At 43.6% G+C, this 15127-nt stretch overlaps 2 protein-coding genes across 4 annotated transcripts; one reads left to right on the top strand and one right to left on the bottom strand.

Annotated features, from left to right (window-relative positions):
* Positions 1 to 248: 248 nt before the first annotated feature.
* On the bottom strand, positions 249 to 3167 carry tp53inp2a (tumor protein p53 inducible nuclear protein 2a). 2 transcript variants are annotated; one of them, XM_084348353.1, is made up of 4 exons: positions 3017 to 3167; positions 2032 to 2228; positions 1186 to 1288; positions 249 to 986 (listed from the first exon to the last, which is right to left on the bottom strand). In XM_084348353.1, exons 2-4 carry the CDS (start codon positions 2138 to 2140, stop codon positions 740 to 742), a joined length of 459 nt encoding a protein of 152 aa, XP_084204479.1. In that variant the 5' UTR covers positions 2141 to 2228; positions 3017 to 3167; the 3' UTR covers positions 249 to 739. The 2 variants fall into 2 exon arrangements, with proteins under 2 accessions (XP_084204479.1, XP_084204480.1); XM_084348354.1 differs by having other exon boundaries at positions 2032 to 2225.
* A 1409-nt stretch (positions 3168 to 4576) lies between these two features.
* snai1a (snail family zinc finger 1a) lies at positions 4577 to 8914 on the top strand. Of its 2 annotated transcripts, XM_084348351.1 has the most exons (4): positions 4577 to 4777; positions 5645 to 5782; positions 6309 to 6830; positions 7489 to 8914. In XM_084348351.1, the coding sequence occupies exons 2-4, from the start codon at positions 5707 to 5709 to the stop codon at positions 7671 to 7673; spliced, it is 783 nt and encodes a 260-aa protein (XP_084204477.1). In that variant the 5' UTR covers positions 4577 to 4777; positions 5645 to 5706; the 3' UTR covers positions 7674 to 8914. The 2 variants fall into 2 exon arrangements, with proteins under 2 accessions (XP_084204477.1, XP_084204476.1); XM_084348350.1 differs by lacking the exon at positions 4577 to 4777 and having other exon boundaries at positions 5440 to 5782.
* Positions 8915 to 15127: the final 6213 nt, after the last annotated feature.

Genomic DNA, 15127 nt, shown 5'->3' with positions numbered 1-15127 from the left:
CTCTCTGACTCACCTTCGGTCCCCAATAACCCTGCCACAGTTGTGAAACGTGCCGTCAAGCCTGGCACTGAGGCAGGAATGTTACTAAGTAGGCTGCATTTACTCAGGTACAATACTTGAGTATAATTTTGAGGTACTTTACTGGAGCATTTCCATTTTCGAGGACTTTATACATCCACTACATTTATTTGATAACTTTTAGTCATTAGTTACTTTGCAGATTACACGATGCATCAGAGCCAAATTACCCCAGTTTTAAATTAAATTATTTTATTGACAATTGGATTAAAAAAAACAACAACAACAAAAACAAAAACACTGATTCTGAAAATAAAGCTGAATATTGGATCTGATGATCGGTCAACCAAGTCCAGTATAGGCTAGAGGTAAATGCATGTCCATGCACAAATCACACCACTTTCTCCAAAATGTTACAGGATACATTTTGCATAGGCTGCACTTTTCTCATCCACATGCACACAAGCAAAAAAACATCTCATTACATGAGGTGAACAACAGCAATTCAGATACAGTACAAGTCATAAAGTAGCTGCCTACTACCTGGTGGTAAGAGTTGTCGGGTGTTGTAATGGTTACATCCAGACTAGATGTATAGCTTATGTCTACACAAGACTAAAAGGTGTGTATATGTATATATTTCAGTGTATGTTGAATTAGTGTATGATGAGTGTTGTGAGATCATCTCCTGGTTAACATTTTCAGTCGTGGCACCGGAGCCTTAGTGGCAGAGGTTACGATGTCCTGGCTGTTGGAGGTGGAAGGAGTGTTGTTGGACGCCTTGACGAACACGGTTCTGGCGCTGGATGGCGTTACGAGTCATGTGCTGTCGGTCTGCCCAGGTCTTGGCCTTCTGAGTGCAGGTTATCTTTGTCGCTTCTAGCAAAGCTTTAGGCTGAGAACTGGAGCCTGTGATGGCTCGACTGGGGCTGCTGCTGCTTTGATCTGTAGGCTCTGGATCCAACACACTTCAGAAAAACACAAGCAGGTATGTGAATCCAAGAGCCTTGAGGGTCAGTGTTCATCAGTATAGGTTAATGTGAAGTTAAATGGAATTGGAACTGAAATGGTCTCTGTTTATAGTTAATATACAAAATTTAACATTGTAACGGTTTCTTGATGTTGAAATTCTACATGTCAAGAAAAAGATTCCTCCTGCTCCCTCACCTGATGTCAGTTTCCACAGTTGCGACTGTGTCTCCATGAGGAGCCGAGTTTGACAGTTCCGTGTCAGTCAGTTTTGCATCCTGGTTCTCTGCTGAAACTGCCTCTGTGGACACAAAATGGAGGTTGGTCATATAATTGGGCAATTATTCAATATACAGTAAGTGTATTGTTCTTCTGTCGACCAGAAAAGGTACAGTTACAGCCGTTTACAGGTAGATTATTGAAAGAAATCTATCAAAATTATTAACGAGGTACACAAATGTTAAGAACAGCTTTTTAAATATGTTTCATTGTATAGCTTAATTGGCTTTGGAACTGTACAATTTAATCAAGCTATTATCAAAATCAAAATAAGTCTTGTTCTCCAGATGTAAAAAGACATGTTTGTTTGGCACAGACCCCAACAGATGTCACATCATCATGATCTCAGTAGTTTTTTTCAGTAAAAATATGAAAATTCTGCTGCAAAAATGACCATTTCCACTAATTGTGAATCATATCGAAATTTCAATGTATGTCAAAATAGTCGCAATATGATTTATATATACTGTATATATCATGCAGCCCTAATTGGCTTAGAGGCAGATCCTCCATCATGAGTCTACCATGACATCACTGCAATTAAGTGCACATCAATATGATACTTTGCATAAAATATAATATATCATACTGCCAGTGCCTTTCTTTGTCAAGAAAGGCTCAATTATTAATATGGACAGCAGTGTTATAAGTATATATAAGTATATTAAAGTTATAAGGCTGAAAAAACTACATAATATGCCTTTTTAAATTTGTAACAATGTATGTGTTATTGCAAATATATGGATAACATGTCCCATGACTGACCTTGATGACTGACAACAAGCCACTCTTCTTCCACCTCTACTCCAGACTTGACATCTTCAGGGGTCTCCTCCTCTCCCCCAAAAAGCAGACGGCTGATCGTTTTGAACATGACTGCTTTCTCTTTGTCTTCTCTTGAGGTGTTTGCTGTTGTCTTCCTTCCCTTCTTTCTTAAGCAGGAAGCTCACAGTCTCGATCTGCTGAAGACGAGGAGAATACTGACTCATGTAGTCATATACATGTTCATACCTTCATGTAATGTAACTGTAATCCCTCTTTGACTGTTTGGGAGTGATGCCAAGTGACCCTTCCTCCATTATTATTTTTCAAACTTCAAGCAATCTGGGTCAGCTGACTAGGGTGTCCAATGAAATGGTGGTTTTTAATAGTGATGCCCACTCCCCAAGACTTTCATTGTTAGGGTCCATCTGTCTGTGGGCGTATACGAGGGAGGGGCTCCTTTTATCAAACATCTTGTCAATGCAAAGCCTGGTCTGCACCTTTTACTGGACTCAGATGGCTCTATGTCTGCAGTGCACATTAACCCTAATGCTGTTTGCATTACTGTTGTTGTTGTTGTTGTTGTTGTTGTTCACTCACTGTCATGCACAGTAACAATGGGAGGAACAACAGGATTAAAAACACTCCTGCAGCTACATAGATCACCTCGTTGTATAATCAAACTCCTCTCATTGACTTGATTCAGTTTAAATGTATTTTTACACACTGTCTGGTGTATTTAGGTCATGCAGAGTCCTCAGTGGTTTGCAGTAATATGTCATTAAACCTTCCACGGCTGCAACCAAACTAGCCCGAGACAACCGATGACAGCCAGCAGTCCAGATAAAAAGCACCATTGGGATAATAATCGATTAAAATGTGTCTCTGATGTCAACAGCTATCATAATGGTTGCTTCTTTATTGTCTAACGTACGCAGTCGTATCGTAAATCTCTGTATATTAGCCTGTAGCTGTGCAGTGTCCTTACCTGCTGTTAGTGTTTCAGTCGCAGACCATTGTGGAGAGTCAGTCTGTAAATGTTCACAGGGACCTTTAATTGTCGAAAGAGCCTTTAAAAGCCAGAAACTGTAACAGTCGAGCAGTCCGTTGTTTTCTATTTCAAATCCTCAACCGATCACAGACAACAGAGGACACGCCCATGTCCCCGCCCACCAGGAGTCAACCACCAATCAGAGGTCGAGGACTGCGCCTGCGGTTTGATTTGATTCTGGTAGGTTGCACGTCAGAAGTTAACGTCATGTTAACAAACTTTATACGTTACATTCACTCTTGTGTGTTGGTTTCTGTCTTAATGTATGAATGCATTATGTTTGATAGCAACAGGAAGGCTAACGGAACCAAATCATTCCTTCTGTTGGACTGTTTGAATGCTCGAAGCGAAGACGGAAGTAGGCAGAGCCGTCTATTCATCGAGTTACTGCACTGAAAGGAAGCAGCTTCTAGTGAAAATAGTCTCCTAATACATTAATATAAGCATGTCTGTCAGCTCAGCTGCTGTGGATGGTATTATTATTGCTGAGCCGTAATCAGAGGGCATCAGAATACAGAAACATGTGTAACTCTCTGTCTCCACCTAGTGGTTGGATCAGATCAATGTAGACCAACTTTTTTGTACATTGTGTAACTTACTGTAGTAGTTTGCTACAGTGAGTACTTGAGTACAATCTAACTCTGAGTACTCTGAAAATCTGTACGCTAAATATTAATGATGATCTATGAAAGTGTCTTTAATTCAATACAACCCTGTCTGACAGCAAATCATAGCATAAATCCAAAATGTTAGTGCAGCTACTTTTTTGAGTTGCTCTTACATATTAACTTTTAGATTTGTGGTTAATGTAGAAAGATTCACCAAAGCTCAATTACCTTCATGTCTTTGGGAGAAAACATGAATATTAGAAATGACACTTGACACAACTTTCTAGCTGTAAAGCCATAGTGATTCCCATTGAGCCACTGTGCAGCCTGTACTGGACTGCACTCATCAAAAAACTACAGGTTTTCCTCTTTATCTTTATAGGAAGTCTAGTCACATTTATTTACAAATTGTGTTGCAAAAAGAAAAGGATGCAATTTTGATTTCCAACATATTTGTCAGTGAACTGTAACATTGTGGCCATGGCACCCTGAAGAGACATAGCCTACAGTTCTTCCAGCATGTACAGTACACACATGCTGAATATATAATACTCCTGTAGGATGCATGTAGAACAATGTGCATTTAATATTACAACATACTGTGTGGAAATAATCATGTTCATCTGCTATGGCATCATGTCCAATTTCAAACTATTTTATGTGTTGCTGTGATATTTCTAATCTGTCTAAAAATGTCTTGTTGAGCGACTGTGATTTATTGTTCCTCACTGTTTGTTGCGGTCCATCTTTCAGTGTTTTAATCAAGATGAGAAGTGGATAATCAGTGGGAGCAAAAACGGCTTTCTTATATTTATTTTGACTGTGACTGGACGTATATTTAAAATGCATAGATCACTTTTTGTTTACATTTGTCATTTCACAGGTGATTGTGAGCCTCAGTAACAGCGCCCTCCAGTGTTCATTGACATGTATTGGTCGTACAACACTACCCCTTCTCTTCCAGAGGGTGGCGGACTTACCCTACTGAGGTTGATGGACTGAGGCAGCCTGTGTATCAGGGTGTAGCTTTATTAAATAAAGTGTGGCAGGTCTGATGACACCGTGACATCTTACAACAGGGGCCAGTCAGGTGATAACAGTATTTTTAATTCATTCATTCATTCATTCATTCATACAGTCATCTAAACCTCAGTGGATTGAAAATGACATTAAGCAGAAATGTTATTCTTATTCATGAAGTCTCACGTTAAGACCTCATTCTCTTGCAAATTCCCAAAATAAGGGAAAAACTTGAGGCTGATTGTTTGAGATGAAGTCAATAACTGCTGTCCAAAGTAACACACACATATGAGTGTGACTGTTTATTTCAAGTGTGACATCCTGTATCCTCCTGTAGGCTGCAGAGTTTGATGATATTTCTCCTCATACATAACATACAGCATAGTCTTTACATCAGAACTCATATTAGGAGCTGCAGTGTTTAAAAACTGCATTGAACTTATCAAAAATATCAGGTAATGTGTTTTTATCACATGATATCTGCAGGTATACGGAGTCTGGGTATATATCTGCACAACTGGACCACACAGTGCCACGCTGCCACTTTATGTCATTTATTTGCACTAATTGTAATAATTTGCTACTGTTCCTTCGCCCTTCCTTGTCTCTGGGTCAACACCAGTGGGTTCGTGTGTGTGAACGCTGTGAGGCTCGTGTTTTTGTTGTTGTTAAAGTGTGTGAGCATGAAGACTTCATCCTGCGCACTTGAGCGCTGATACGGGAGGTGGGGAGGGCCCTCGGGGCGAGCACACCCCTACCGCCTGTGTCAGAGTATTTCAGAACAGAGGCCAGCATTTAGTCATTTTGTATGAAAGCTGCACACATACACTCGTCCGCTGAAGTCCGCTCTAACTCGTGGACCATAGGAGGATACTTCCCTGTTTCCTGCGGAATCCCGAGGACCACGATTTGATTCACTTTTTCTTGGCTCTTGTAGAAACTGTGCGTCGTGACCACAGGAGACTTTTACGCACGGTTTGTTTAACGCTCACAAGGACGATGCCTCGATCCTTCTTGGTCAAAAAGTACTTCGCCAAACAAAAGCCAAACTACAGTGAACTGGAATGTCAGAATGGTGAGTTGGGAAGATTTTTTTTATCTCTTGTAAGAATTATGAACGCATCCTTACGTAAGTGCGCAAACTAGATAGAAAACCACCTGTTTTCTCAGGCGTGTTTGTGACTGTTTTTTTTTTTTTTTAGATTAATGTGACTTCATGTTGGGAACATATTGCTTTGTGCTTTTTTTTGCCTGGTTCAACTACAAGCCCGGCTACTCCCCGTTCAAGTCGGGGCCCGTTAAATGCACTTTTCCCCCCTTTCTGCAACCAGACAGAGCTCCATTCATGTTACAAGCCCTTGTGAATACGTGGGAGGAAACGGCCCATGAAGCCTTCCCATGGCTTCAGCTTTACGCTCATTAACTGCTGAGAAAAACAAGAATGTAACACCAAAATAAATCCAGACACTGTAGATGTAGCTGGGGAAAGTTTCTGAAACTTATTTCAAATGTGTTGTCTGTTGTTCTATAATCAATCAGATATCTTTGGACTTTTTGTACACTGGCTGCATGTCTGAACCATCTTCTCCCTTCCTTCTCAGACACTTCACTGGAGAGGTATCCTTTCGCTGAGCTCTCACCAGGGGATAACACCTCCATTGCCACCTGCTTCACAACAGGCCTGGTGTGGGACCTGAGTGTCCTGCCCACCCTCTACCTGCCCACCTCCCAAACAGAGCCCTCTGCCACCCCAGGCCCCCTGGACCTCAGCTCCCCATCCAGCCTCAGCAGCAGCGCCAGCAGTTGTGGAGAGGAGGATGAGGGACGCAGCTCAGACCCCCCCAGCCCCGAACCCGTGCACACATACGGCCCTCGCCAGCGGATGAAATGCACCGGCGTCATTCCTCACATCAGTCCCCCTGAGGAAGAGGAGGAGAGGGAGGCCCCGGTCACAGCCGCCAGCAGGCCAGCCTTCCTCTGCAAGCACTGCCCCAAAGAGTACACCAGCCTCGGGGCACTGAAGATGCACATCCGCTCACACACCCTGCCCTGCGTGTGCACCACCTGCGGAAAGGCTTTCTCCAGGCCGTGGCTGCTGCGCGGCCACATCCGCACACACACAGGTCAGACCAAGCAACATTACACATCCCCGCTCATCTGCTAGATTTCCACTTTAATGTTGAGTCATGGGTGAAGAAATCCACATACGTGTGTTTCTGTGGAGCTGTAACTACATCTGAGTTGCTGTCATTGTGAGTCAGCAGGTCATCATCTGGGCTGTGAAGTGAGGGATATCCATAACAATCAGGCTGATGAGCTCAAACACTTGATCAGCAGATGTTATCACGTAGGGAATCCCCCTGTAGACCCTGCTCTCATTGATCAGTCATTGTGTTTAATGTCCCAGTAACAATGACTCGTCGGCTAATTATCTTATCACGGCTGCTGGGGAGAACCGGGCAACACAGAAGTGACAAAAGGCTTCAAAGAATGCCTGAAGGCTCTGTGCTATCACTGAGCACTTGGTACCTGCAGCAACTTGTTAGCGTGCTAATCTCATTTGGCTCTGATTGAATCATGCTAATTCAGTCAGGCTCTGACCCCACCAGTCGACCATGTGATTCTTCATTATCTCCAGGATATGTGTGTGTGTGTGTGTGTGTGTGTGTGTGTGTGTGTGAGAGGTGTTAATGGAAGGCTCTTGTAAACTCAGAGACGCCTGCCTGTTGTCAAAGGACAGTTAAGTTAAACGACGTGTGTTTCCTCCCTCTCTCTCTCCAGGTGAGCGCCCGTTCTCCTGCCCCCACTGCAACCGGGCCTTCGCCGACCGCTCCAACCTGCGGGCTCACCTGCAGACCCACGCGGAGGTGAAGAAGTACCAGTGTGGCATCTGCTCTCGCACCTTCAGCCGCATGTCGCTGCTGCAGAAACACAGCTCCTCGGGGTGCTGCTCCAGCGCGGTGTGAGACACCACAGAGACAGACGGAGGGGACCCACTCAGAGCTCAGGACAGCGGAGGGTTAGAGGTGAGCCCAGCGGGCCTACTGACTACCTGTAAGGCCTCAAAGAGCTTGAAACGGCCTGAATAAGAGACTTGGAGGGATTGGATGTGACTTTACAAGCCTTTTTAGCTTCTCTGCTCTGTGATAAATCATCCGAGGAGCAGATTTTAGATTGAGGTCTTGAAGCTGGACCAAATCTGAACAGAGCAATGGCAACACTCACTTGATATCAGCCCCTTTGTTGCTATTGTGCCCATTCCAAAGACCAAATATGTAGTGAACTCATTGGGGTAAGAGGTGTTCTTTCCTGTCTCTGTCCTGGTGCCGGCCAGCTCAGGATCATGGCTCAGACACAGCTGCTGAGAGGTAGGGGTGCGTGGGTGGAATAAATCTCTCAGCGTGCCTTAAAAACACACACAGACACACACACACATACACACAAAAGCAAATGCACACACAGCTGTCCCTGGTACTGTGGTGTAGATAGACGAGGTGCTAACAGGTGCTACAGCCATGACCTTCGCTGGTTGATAGCAGGTGACTTCCACTGCCCTTGGTTTGCTTAAGAAAAAAGAGGAAGCGTGTCATCACAAAAGAATGGCACCAGTTAGTCCTTTTTCACCAGCGGGGGATCGTTTAAGCCCCTGTTTTGACTACATCCAAACCTTCTCTTTAATCTGATGGTTTTCAGAGATAGGAAGAGACGTTCACTCTGTTGTTTTTCCAAAGGAGCTCCGATGACAATGCAAGCCATGCACTCAAGGTTACCACAGTGTTAATAATAACAGCCAAAGCCATATTATGTAACGTGAATGAATTTGTGCCTTGAAATTGTATAACTTTTGAAACCAAAAAATGTGCCTTTTCTTTTTTTACCTCAGTAAGTATTTGTGGATTTGAATAAACATTGATTGCAGTATTAGTAGAAATTGGCACCAAACAGGTTGAGATGTAAGAAGGCTGGGACCAAAGATTTGTAAGTTTTGGTGTGATGGTTGTCTCATGTGAGATCAGAAGCCTGTAAACGGGCCGTACAAAGACGAATTTGTAACTTTCCTAAACATTTTATGGCAGTGTTTTATAGTGCAATGTGCAGATGATGTGTTATTTCAATTTTGTACCATGCTCGTGTGTTCACTTTTTATTCTTGTTATGTTGTAACTGATAAAATTTTCATTCAATAAAGTAATTTATGTTTATTAAAACTTGCTCTGCTGTTTGCTTTAGTATCAAAACTCACAGTTGGAACAGTTTTATGTCTTTGATCAAATGTGTAAATTGGCGCAGTCGTTGGTAATAAAAGGTCTGTTTGATCATTAACTGGGACATTCGTTTTCACCGTCTTGACATTAGGCGTGGAGAGTGAGGTGATCATTGTGGTGAGGCTGAATTCGCAGATGTGCAGGTGAACACACTGTGTGATGGAGGGGAACAACTGACTGCACCTGTTTCCAGTTTCCACCTGCCATTTACTTCTCACTGTCACTGTGTAAACATCGCTGGATATGTGAATGTGTGTGTATGTGCGTGCAGTTAAAGGAGAACCTGAGTGAAAGTCAACTTCTGTTTTCAATCAGTCCAAAGATTTAACACAAGTTCATACATGCTCACAACGGCTCTTGAAAAGATCTTAAGGTGGAATGCCAGTAAGTCATATCTGTGATTTGCAGTGTGTGTATATTTTTTTTCCTCCTCAGGGAGAGTATAACATTCTCCTCTTCCTCCGCCCAGACGGTGAGTCACAGTCTGCCCTGACTGGAGCTTTAGGTTCCCATGGCTCCTCTGCTCGCAGTCAGTAAGTCAGACCACTAGTCAGTCAGTTAGCTGCTGGTGTGCGTGGGCTGAGGCCCAGCCAGGCCAGCACACAGTGAGGTAAGCTGTTCCACGACACAGTTTCTTCTGAGTCAGGGAAATGTGCTCACAGCTACCAGCCAGGACATCCACTGCTGCATGTAGCACTGACTCACCTCACGCACACACCACTTCAGATCACTTATACAGACTCTCAAACATCTGTACCCGAACGCCATCCAGGTCCAGTATGGAATTAATGTGAGAGTCCTTGATTGTGGTTTCTTTGGTCGTTATGTTCCCATGTCTTTTACCCAGGATGCTCTTGGATGAAAGGGCTATTAAAATCTCAGCTGTTGGAGGTTAGCTCCGGACTGTTTTGATGATGTCAGCTGGTGTGTCCTGAGGTGAGGGTGTTAGCTCTGCTGGCAAAGACAATTGAAACAAGTCCCTTATTTAATCTCTATTGTCAAGCTTTGTGTTCGACTTTTCCTGATGATTTTCATCCGCGTAGTCTGTCATCATTTAATTTTTGCATACTACGACAAGCTGCATCTCGAGAATAGGTGAGGTTTAAAAATAAGATTTTGTTTTCTTAAGATGTCACCATAGCCCGAGCAGCACAGCTTCATTTGGCCAGTTTAAACTCCTACATTTATAACTTTGCTGCATCATACATTACTGTACTTCTTTCTGCCTTTTTATAGAGAAATGAAAACACAACATGCTCCCTTTCTTGTTCCTTGGGGAGAGTGCAGGGCCTGGATCTGAAATCTGAGAGCGTTTTCCTGCTGTGTGCTTTACAGTGCCAGAGCACTCACTGTAATTTACCAAAAGTGGCTGCTATTTATGCCATAAAGCATGTGTTTAACATTCCTGAACCCCACTGTGTTTGTGTATTCCTCGCTCTCTCACTCGCCTGCTTGCTCTCTCCCACTCACTCTCTGGCTGTATTTCTATTTATGTGTGTGTGTGTGTGTGTGTGTGTGTGTGTGTGTGTGTGTGTGTGTGTGTGTGTGTGTGTGTGTGTGAAGTGAGTGGAAACGGTCCCTACAGAGCAGCAGCCCTTTCCCTCTTCACAGAAGGATCATCTCTCCCCCTCTGAGACAAGGCCGACAGGAAGTGGGAGTTTACATTGGCCTAGTTTACCCAAAAAAGCAGCCTGGGTCGACGAGCTGCAGAGCTCATGTGCTGTTTCTGCCGCTGCTGCTGCTGCACTTTGCCACGACCAGCGCCATGTACCATCCCCCCCTCATCAGCTGTCCCACCCATGGCTGCTCTTTTAAGCCAAGTTTTCGGGGTGGAGTTGGGTGGCCAGGAACTGTGGAGTGGCCTTCAGTGCAGCAGCAGCAGTTAGGGCTCACAGCCTGGGAGACAGGAAGGAGCTGTCAGCATCTCATAAACAGGACTCATCCTGCACTCATGACACACAAGACCTGGAGAGAACTCTCCCAGGAAAAGACTTCAGACACACTTTAACTGCAGACTGTGGCTCAGTCTCGTGCTCGTCAGTGACCTGCTGGAGATGAACCATAACATAGATACTTAATATGTGTGACTATCACCTGAGGGTCAATAGATGTTTTACTGATACGTTACAGTCACTTGATAGTGAGCTGATCATCAGCGGTGGTTTGACCCATGATGTTACTTGTGAATTCAAGTTGTGATGTGTAAAATATAAAAGTCCTGAAAATGACTCATCTTACCCAGAGGCTTGTCAGGCTTTCTTTTTTTTTAATTTTATGGTTGCACTGGGTCAATCTGCTGAATAATCACTAGCAGAAGTTCCAAAACTTTACTTACTTACTAACCAGGGCGTGGACCACGGGCTAAAAGCAAACTTCTATTGTGTTGAATTGTTATGATGGGAAATGATATTATACAAGTGAGAGAGAAAAAAATCAGGTGATCCATTTTCTATGTCTGGTGAATTTAGAAAAACTTGGACTTTTAATGTTTACAATATCAATGAGGTAATAATGCAAACGCAGAAATATTTTGAGCCGAATAAACAAGCTGTTCTCAGAGGAAAATAAGGTCCCCAGACCACTGTTTGAAGCTAGAAAGGTGGCAGGGTCTGTCAAACAGCTTTTTTTCACTTGCTTCTCAGGGCTCAAGTTCCCTCAACTGACTGACTTCCTGTCCAAAAAGTAATTCTACCTTCGGTGCTCAGATTATGACAGAATGAATAATTAGAATCCTACATAGGCCAAATTTTATAAGAGCATTTTACCTAATAAAAAAATAAAACAGCAAAGTGATTCATGTTATGATTTTCTTTTCATTATTTTTCTTATTTTTGCTGGAAACATCTGGCGGGCCAAATCAAACCCTTTGGCAGGCCACCTTTGGCCCATCATGCCGTGTTTGGGCAGCCCTGATCACTAGGACCACATTCAGACTTAGACATCCCATCAATATAATTTAATTTTGCGTGGGCGAGCTTTAGCAGCACTAAATAACTCTTATTGTGGAACGTAATGTCATTGAATAGTTAACATTACACAACATCCCTCTGCATCAAATTTACTACTTTGAATTTAACCTCTGTATGAAATGTGTAATGTAAATAAAGTTGCCTTGTAATTCATGCAACACCTAATATTCTCACTAAAGGAGAGCAGATTTAAGGCAGGAAGTGAAATTTGGGCACACCAATAAAAAAAAAAAAACAGTTCTCACCAAGTACGACTCAGTTCCCTTTGTTTGTACCAAAGAGTCATCACAAACATAACATCATAAAACACAACTCTGGGCTGGGTGTGAAGAGGCAGCTGTCTGGGGGAATGGAAACCGAGTCATCTTCATGCTTTATACTTAAGAATAGAAAGACTGTTGTGATAGTGCTGAAGCTATCATCCTATCCTCAGCTGTACTCCCCAGGCTCCTCTCACCTCATGTATTACTTCCTTGGCCCTTCTCACCAAGATTAGCACCTCTCAGTGTCTGTCACCTTGCTCGAGAGCACTTCATTACTCTCTAATGTTTTGGAGTTGATAACTTTCCCTCTCTACGGTTGCCTCTGGGTGATCTTCTGCAAAGTTCTCTCACTCTTGACACAGTGAAGTTCTGATGTAAGTGTCAGAACACAGAGCTAATGCCCCTCTGCTGAGCTGCAAACAGGCCTGAGACACAACCGCTGCATCTGGTAAATAAGAAGGCCAACAGCGGTAACACCACAAGTATGCTTAATGATGGATTTGATCAGGCTGTGGAGTTGCCCCAAGGCTGGATTGGAGAAGTGGTTGGGTGGGTTAGGGGATGGGGGTAGGGGGTGCATATTAAAGAGTAATGAATCACACACTCAGTCACAGGGTCGCCGGCTATGAATGTGCTCTCTGTTGGTTTTCCTGGAGCCTGGAGTTTACTAACTGATGACGCAGGCTGGACTTGATCAGAGACATGTGTTGCAGCGGACTCAATGCCAGTGAGAAGCATAGCAAGAGAGAAAGAGAGAGAGAGAGAGAGGAGAAGGGGGAGAGGTGGAAGGATGGATGGCGCCTGAGCTCTCTGCTGCTTTTCCTCTGCGTGTCCTTCTGGGCATTGCCTCACACTGGGACTAGTGGGGCTGGAGAGGAGAAGGAGGGAGAAAATAAACCTGACTTCTACCCTGAGACAGGAAACAAGAGATTCTCAGAGAGTATCCTGACCCAGCCCACTTAACTATCATTACTCCTCAGTGCTTGTGTGGCATCTGAGCAAGCTGAACACTAAACAGACAAAGCAGATTCTCCTCTGACCATAAAAGAATGAAATATATGACAATAATTTTAATGTGTCTCTAATTAACCAACCAAGAGTCTACAGCCGTGCCAGCAGCTGTGTGAGGAAAACCTCAGCAAGCCAACATGCTCACAATGACACAGCTAAAGTAAGGCTCATTATTCTCGCCTTGACTTGATAAGTTGATTTACTTTCAGGCTGTGGGTACAGAAAAGCACTGAGACAAATTCTCCTCAGTTCCTCTCACACTTTAGTGTCTGCTTCTTTTGTAGGACAACTGAATACTGAGCAAGGTGGTACGTCATTTCACAATCTCTCAAATGACTCTGCTGATCTTACCCATTAAAGGCAAAGTGCACCACATTAAGTAGTCCCTTTTTTTCCCTAAAAGAAGAATAAAATTCGGCCGATTGTCACATAGGTCAGATTGTAACATTTGCTTATGTAGCCTAAACACAAAATACAGCTGAGGCTGGTGTTAATGGTTAAATGTTAACCGTCCAGTGCGTAGGGTTAAGTGGCATCAAGTGTTGCGGTGGCAGATTGCAACCAACTGAACACCCCTCGTCTCACCCCTCTCTATGGTGACGCAAAAAATAAAACACAAAATAAAACATGAAAGGCCTTCTCTACAACAAGTGTTTAGTTTCTATGTTCAGGGCTACTGTAGAAACACCCGTGGAAGAGGAGCTGCTCTCTCTGTAGATATAAAGGCTCATTCTAAGGTAACAAAAACACAACTTTCTTAGTTTCAGGTGATTATACACTAATGAAAACATGATTTTCTGCTCCTAAATCCCACACCCTGCACCTCTGAATCAAAGTGTTAGACAGGTTTTTATTGGGTGATGGTGTAAGATGAAAAGCTAAGGGATGACCAAACTGATTACAGTTCAACCCGAGGGCGACAAGACTGTCTGTACCAAAATTTACAGATATCTATCTCATAGCTGTGAAGACATTTCCATAGAAAACACGAATGTCTACCTCCTGGAGACGCTACAGAAAAAGTAAGGCCATCACAAAAGTCGTTCAGATTCATCCCCATGACTGTCACCACCATGATGGCAAGCACCCAAGAGTTGTTGAGGTATTTCAGTCTGGATCAAAGTGGTGAACTAACAAAACAACAGACCATAATTGCCATCCATAGAGCCACCAGCAAGGCTAAAAACAGCAGAAAAAAAAACCCATCCTCACATGAGTCAAACAGACTCCCCTCCACCTGACAGTGGAGAAAATATCACCTGTTTGCCACACTGGAATGCACCTGAGCATACTTTCCCAGACAAGGTGCAAGAGGACGTTGAGCTGTCGCCGCAGGCTTTGACAGGGCATTATGAAAGAGTTAAGATCTGTGCCCACCTGTCGGAACACGTCATGGTGTAACAGTGTGTAAACAGCATCAGGTGGTGCGCTGGGAAACGGCTCCCCACTTGTTCCTCACTTTCCAAGGTTTTGATTTGTTGAAACTTACAGAGTTGTGTGTGAAAGGGAGAAGCGCCTACTCGGGCAAGCTGGATCATGCTGTGACTGAACGTGTCGCACATATTAATATCACTGACAGGAAGAGGATTGTTAATTGAGTCACGATTGTATCTGTAGCATGCCATTTCCCATGAACAGCATGACATGTTCACAGTATTAAAGCCACGCCGGGCTGGGGCAGGAAGTGGAGTTTGGTTTGTCACCGTTGACGTCTGAGGCGTCAAGTGCTCTCCATTTGTTCCAATGGAGATCAAAGAAAGTTAACTCGAGGCAGCGAGCACGAGGAACAGATGCACGGCATCAAAACACAGATAGTAAACATCAGCAATCTGCTTCATTTTCTCACACCCATACACACACAGTGCACATGACAGCTGTCATATTGTCATAAATCACCACATACTGTCTCCAAC

The sequence above is a fragment of the Pagrus pagrus genome, assembly GCF_965226575.1.
Source record: "Pagrus pagrus genome assembly, chromosome: 3".
NCBI lineage: Eukaryota > Metazoa > Chordata > Actinopteri > Spariformes > Sparidae > Pagrus > Pagrus pagrus.
This window is presented reverse-complemented; position numbering and strand designations above follow the sequence as displayed.